The 6,771-nt window shown below is 36.1% G+C and overlaps 1 protein-coding gene across 1 annotated transcript in view; it reads right to left on the bottom strand.

The window, feature by feature from the left end:
* Positions 1–5,939, bottom strand: part of LOC144527652 (tyrosinase-like) — a 6,139-nt gene extending 200 nt beyond the window's left edge. Inside the window, exons 1-5 of the mRNA XM_078265854.1 lie at positions 5,021–5,939; positions 1,173–1,389; positions 756–903; positions 485–666; positions 1–210 (exon numbers count right to left, since the gene is read on the bottom strand). The exon at positions 1–210 is cut by the window's left edge and continues 200 nt beyond it. Of these exons, the coding sequence (XP_078121980.1) occupies positions 1–210; positions 485–666; positions 756–903; positions 1,173–1,389; positions 5,021–5,842 (1,579 nt within the window). The 5' untranslated portion in view covers positions 5,843–5,939. The remainder of the gene's footprint in view (positions 211–484; positions 667–755; positions 904–1,172; positions 1,390–5,020) is intronic.
* Between the last annotated feature and the right edge of the window lie 832 nt (positions 5,940–6,771).

Below are 6,771 nucleotides of genomic sequence, written 5' to 3'. Positions count from 1 at the left end.
TAAGTGGCTGTTTTTCTGAGAGAGCAAATGCGTTTTTCCATTTGCTCATGTGCAGCCAAGGCAACCCTCCACATCGCCGTTTTGCAGTTAGGATGGCAGCAGCTATGGTCACTGCTACAATTCCTCCACAGAGCCCTGCAAGCAGCAGCCAGGGCCACACATCCTGCAGTTCCTCCAGGTAAGGACGCATGGATTCTGCTAGTCTCTGGTCTGGAAAAAAATATAGAAGTAGTCACAGGAAAGTAGGCAAATGTTTGAGTTTACTCAAGTAAAACAAGGATAGTAAGTAACCTAAATCTGAGTGGGCTAACTTAGCATTCATTTACAGAAAGGATACACTTTGGATATATGAATAAACCTTGATTTAAGACTTGAAATGGATTAAACAAATAGATATCTGAAAATGCAGGATAAGAATGAAAACACACTTATTTCCTCAAATGCAAATTAATGTGAAAAATAGAAAAGCCCCATTAGAACTTACTAGCATTTAGCAGATATGAATATTCATATCCCAGGTCCTTGCTGGAGATGAAGAATTCTCTGTTTCTGTAGAGGGGCAGGAAGGGCACCATGTGGTACTCGCTGTTGTGCCCGATAGGAGCATCCGATTCTGGATATTGTGATGGAGATGGTTCATGCCTCCTGAGCCACTGCTCATAAATGCTTTCATAGAGAATGAAAACAATGTTAAGTGCAAGTGTGTAAGTCTACTCAAATTATAAAATGTTTTCCTGTGTGTGTGTTTGTCTCACCTGTCGACAAAAGCGTGGTGGAGAAGGAATATGGGGTCATTTGCTGAGCCCTGCACTGAGGACATAGATCCGTTCATGAACACATGGAGAGCAGCGTGCATGCCCATACGAGAACTGTTTCCTAACCCAGTCTGAGGATCCCCAAATCCTGCAAAATAAGTTTAGCATTGCCAAAGGTGGCAGCAGCATTTGTTGTTAGGGAAACAAAAGCTTTTGGTTGTAAAATGATATATTGTCATTTATAATGGCATTGTTAATCTTTCATTGACAATATGAGAAAAGATCCAAAATGGATACAGTATTGCATTTTGCACAACAGCTTCTTACAATAAATAAGATGGTATAATGCATTATTGTGTATTTAGTGTTTGCGTGCGTGTGTGTGCGTGTGTGTGTGTGTGTGTGTGTATATCTGACCTTCCAGAGTGTTCCTGAAGCTCATGTTGGCACCACGGTCCATGGCTCCGGTGTCATAGTTGGTCAGACTGAGAGTGAATTCCACATCTGCGGAAGTTGGTAATCGTTCAACCACATTACGGTTGTGGTTTCCAGGGTTACGACGCAATGGGCCTTCTTCCACAGCATCACATAACACACCCCTGTCATTGTAGTTCTGTGCTTGAGAGCACAGTACCTGTTGATGGAGACAAACAGAAACATATTGCAATACAGAGAATGAGGCACCAGCACAAATCCCAGCAATAAAGTGAATACCAAGCATTTTGCAGTTGTTGCAAATTATGTATTGTTACTTGAAGTTGGTTAAAGCGTTTGGAAATAACAATTGCAATGCTATTACGTTTACTGTGTTATTAGCCTAGTGTCAAGGTAAATCTCACCCAAGCAGGACAGCACTGACTGTAAAATCATTTTTGCAATTCTCTTGATCAAAACAAACCAAAACTATGGGGTGCCAAATGTAAAAGTTCGGTTACAATTTTTTAGCTGATAAATTTTCAACATTTAGCTCACTTTCCTCACATTTAGTGTATTTTCCTCACATTTGAGACAGAAATTATATATATATATATATATATATATATATATATATATATATATTATATCTAAATGTTATATCTAAATCTAAATGTTAAATCTAAATGTATATATATATATATATATATATATATATATATAAATGTTAAATCTAAATGTTAAATTATTTCTAAATGTTATATCTAAATCTAAATGTTAAATTATTTCTAAATGTTATATCTAAATCTAAATGTTAAATTTATATCTAAATGTTAAATGTTAAATCTAAATATTATATCTAAATCTAAATCTTAAATATATATCTAAATATTATATCTAAATCTAAATCTTAAATATATATATATAAATGTTAAATCTAAATGTTATATCTAAATCTAAATCTTAAATATATATCTAAATATATCTAAATCTAAATCTTAAATATATATATAAATGTTAAATCTAAATATTATATCTAAATCTAAATCTTAAATATATATCTAAATATTATATCTAAATCTAAATCTTAAATATATATATATATATATATATATAAATGTTAAATCTAAATATTATATCTAAATCTAAATCTTAAATATATATCTAAATATTATATCTAAATCTAAATCTTATATATATATATATATATATATATAAATGTTAAATCTAAATGTTATATCTAAATGTGTTGCCAAGTGTAAAGCTAAATATTTAGAAAATATTCAATATTCAATATTCAAATCCGCAAGGAAACCACGCCCACCCAACACCTGTTGGTACAGTAAATACTGACTACAGTGGAGCTGTTCGACTAATGTTACTGGATTAAAACACATTTCGGTCAGTATTTTGTATTATTGCCTTATATCACAGAAATGTCTTAATATTTATGTGTACTATAATGCCGTTGTTTTGTTTGACTCATATCTCCTTGTGTGTTTAACGTTAGTTTGACTCATCCTTCACAAGCAATCTAGCTCACACACTGCAGCCGACATGTCATCTAAACAGGCCTCGCAGCACTGTAACTAGCTAAATACGCTAAGTCTCGCAATGCGAGACTGAACAGCAGTAGGCCTGTCACACTATAGCCACATGTAAGTAGTTTTCAATACTTTGGTTACATTACCGTATTTTATTAACCTGAATTATGTTGCTATATTAGCTTGCGAAGGAGCTATCCGTTGCTAACGCTAATTTATCTCAAAAAGCAGAAACGTTATCTAACTACTGCCAAGATATGACTTCACTAGAGACCAGAGAGGTGTTGTAAGACTCGTCAAGTGTTGTCATGTGTTTACACTGTCTTACAATGAAACCATATCTTGGCAGTAACATTAGTTAGCTACTGCTTTTTGACATAAATTAGCTAGCTAACGTTAGCGTTAGCAACGGATAGCTACTTTGCAAGCCAATAAAATATAGCCTTGGCAAATAGAATTAAGGTGAATAAAACACGATAACTAGCTATGTAACCAGTATTACAAACTTCTTACAAGTGGCTGGATTGTGACATTTTAGTTGTGTTCGGATGAATATGTTGGATGCATAGCTGGACTTTATCCATGCTGGGCTAATGTTAGATTGCTTGGGAAGGATGACGCTAGTCACACACGGATATATGTAATTCAAACAACGGTATTGTGGTTAACACAACTATTAAGGCATGTCTGTAATATACCGGTCGGTCAATAATATAAAATACTGTAGATCAGTGCTTTCAACCCTTCTGGTCTGAGGTTCCCCCACAGCCCTGTCAGATAAACTCATATACCCCGCCCTATCAATTCCCAATGTGTTAACACTATTTATCATATTAAGGTGAATATTCTTACATTTTCATGCAATTGAACTGTAAACATTTAGGTTGGTTTGGTCAGAAATTCTACTAACTAGACCTTTTACTTGAAGTGTGGTTAATGTTTCAAAAGTCATCCATTACTTTTAGCTAATCATTTCAACTGTTAGCTAAGTCAGTAGGCCACTTTTAGCTATTTTTTTCTACCACTGATTACTTCGCTATATGTTTTAACATATGTGTTGAGCTGTTGCTGATATATTGTTTTAAATCAATCATAATTAAATTATTATTTTGATTAGTACCCACTGGCTACAGCAGAGATACCCCTTGCTGGGGCATCACTGGGTGCAGCTCGATTTGAAGCCACTGCAGTGGGCGTTGTTTCCTCAGGGATTTGAATATTTTCTAAATATTTAGCTTTACACTTGGTGACACATTTAGATATAACATTTAGATTTAAGATTTAGATATATATTTAAGATTTAGATTTAGATATACTATTTAGATATATATATTTAAGATTTAGATTTAACATTTAGATATAAATTTAACATTTAGATTTAGATATAACATTTAGATTTAACATTTAGATATATATTTAACATTTAGATTTAACATTTAGATATAAATTTAACATTTAGATTTAGATAAAACATTTAGATATACATTTAGCATTTAGATTTAGATATAACATTTAGATTTAACATTTATATATATATTTAACATTTAGATTTAACATTTAGATATAAATTTAACATTTAGATTTAGATAAAACATTTAGATATAAATTTAGCATTTAGATTTAGATATAACATTTAGATTTAACATTTAGATATATTTATATATATATATATATTTATATATATATATATATATATATATATATATATATATATATATAATTTCTGTCTCAAATGTGAGGAAAATGCGCTAAATGTTGAAAATTTTTCAGCTAAAAAATTGTAACCGAACTTTTACATTCGGCACCCCATACAAAACTGGTGTTTTTACTTAAGTAAAGGTAAACATGTCCTTGTAATCTGTATATATCTATTTATTCATTTAAAATTAGGCAAGTGAGTGACCATTGACAGCAACTGACAACAGTTAATTTCAATTTCCCTGCATTTTAATGATCTTTTAAGTAATAATGTCTAACATAGGCAACAATTCAGAACTAAATCTTACTTCAACATGTTATCTGAAAAGTGACCACCCATACATATATGACTTTTGAACTCTTGAGCTCCTGAGCTCATCACTTTAACTTTACACAAATGTATTATTGTTTATTTTCATTTTGTAGGCCTACATATTTATTGAGCATTGTTGGAGGGAGCTTAAGATAATATATGACAAATAACTTTAATATTGATATTATTACTGTAGGTCATCAGAAAAGAGATGAAAAGAAAACCGAAGGGATGAACAGAATAACTCTGGCAACCCCCCAGGAGAAAAGCCGGAGGAGTTACTTGAGTGTGTTTACCTTCCAAGAAGAGAAGACCGAGCCTGGGCTGAGAAGACTGGGATCCTGGGAGCTCCGGTCCCCCATCAGTTCGTCCGTGCACACGTCACATCCCTGGGCGTCCCTCCAGTCCCAGTACGGGATGGTGAAGTCCTTGTCTCCGGTCAGCTTCCTGATCTCATGCTCCCAGTGCAGTAGGTATAAGCGGTGCCACGGCAGAAACGCAGGCGCCCAGTGGGCAAAGTCCACATTGGTCCACACATTCCCCGGCCCGCCTAGCAGCGCGTTCCGGGACACATAATAATGCATCCACACAAACACATCATACAAAGACACATCAGCGAACATCGGATTGGAGCCGTTTTCCATTTCCTGGTAGGTCCCGGTAGCCACAACATAGTCCCTGCTGATTGTCTGCTTGGCCAAGTTCAGGTAAGACATGAGCCTGATCCTTTCTGCCCGGGCCAGGTGAAATATGTTCCTCCTGAGAGACTCTCTCCTGTCATTGCAGTTTACCCCAAAGTAGCCAAATTTACAGTCCGCGCAGTTGAAACCCATGAAGTTCCCTGCGCACTGGCAAGTCCGGTTGTAAAAAACCAAGGGCCACTTCTCCCTGTCGTCCAACCCGGAGAAGGGATACTGCGGCCCGTCGGGCTGGTCCGGCACCTCCACATCCTGGCAGAAGCCCCGACCAGAGCTGGCTCCGCAGGGCGAACCGTCCCCTTCCCAGGACGGGCAGCATTCCTTTATGCGTAAGGCTTCCCGGGTGGCACAGATACGGGGGAATTGTTGATAGGACGGTACAAAACAAAACATGAAACTAATGATTGTAAGTTTCAACATTACATCAAGGTTTTGCTATGCAGACGGAAAGTAGATAGTGAATAAGGTCCAAGTGATTATTTCACAGGGATTCTTGAAGTTTTCTCCGTGCACCCCCTCCTTGTTGAGCCAGTCACATGACAGTCTTAACCTCAGGGTGAAGCTTACCTCATTCATGAGGGGGGCACACATCCAAAGATTGCAGCCAATTCTCCTTCAAAAGTTCAGTGAACCGTTTATATAATGGGATTTGTAGTAGTAATTGGGGGCAACAAAAGTTAAAGTGGATGTAGGCTACTCATTCAAAACATTAATATAGCAGAAAACTAATATTTGCCATGTAAATAGCCTATATATTGTAGTAATGGCGTCCTGAGCAGAGAATGAAATCACATTCCATCTGTGTGTATTTTAGCCTAATCCGAATTTCTGTTATTTGTTTTGATAGCCAGTTTTAGTGCACATGCCGTAAAAAAACAAACAGATTTCAGGTAGGCCTATTGGGGAACGGTCTGTTCTGAGCCGTGTGAAGGCAATCCCAGCCCAGTTTCAGTATAGCGAGTAGTTCACAGGTCTTTTTAATGTCAACTTAAGCCTATACAATATCATAATGATAGCACAAAAAATTCCGTACAGTCATAAAGGCATATGAAGGCCTATATCTGAAGAACTGAGGGCCCTAGCACACATTAATTACAATGATTGTAGTGATTTTCAGCTGGAACACAGTCTGCTTTCTAGTCGACTCATGAGCATAAAACAGGCGTAGCTCATGATCTCTCTCCACACACACACACACACACACACACACACACACACACACACACACACACACACACACACACAAGCAATACCTCAAATAAAATAAACTGTTATTCCTGGCATTATGGGATTATAGCCATGATGGACTACAGAGTGAGAGAGACATAGAGGATAAGGAGAGAAATAAA

Source organism: Sander vitreus, chromosome 13, assembly GCF_031162955.1.
Source record: "Sander vitreus isolate 19-12246 chromosome 13, sanVit1, whole genome shotgun sequence".
NCBI classification, from domain to species: Eukaryota; Metazoa; Chordata; class Actinopteri; order Perciformes; family Percidae; genus Sander; species Sander vitreus.
The sequence above is the reverse complement of the archived record's forward strand: the minus strand, read 5'-3'. Positions and strand labels throughout refer to the sequence as shown.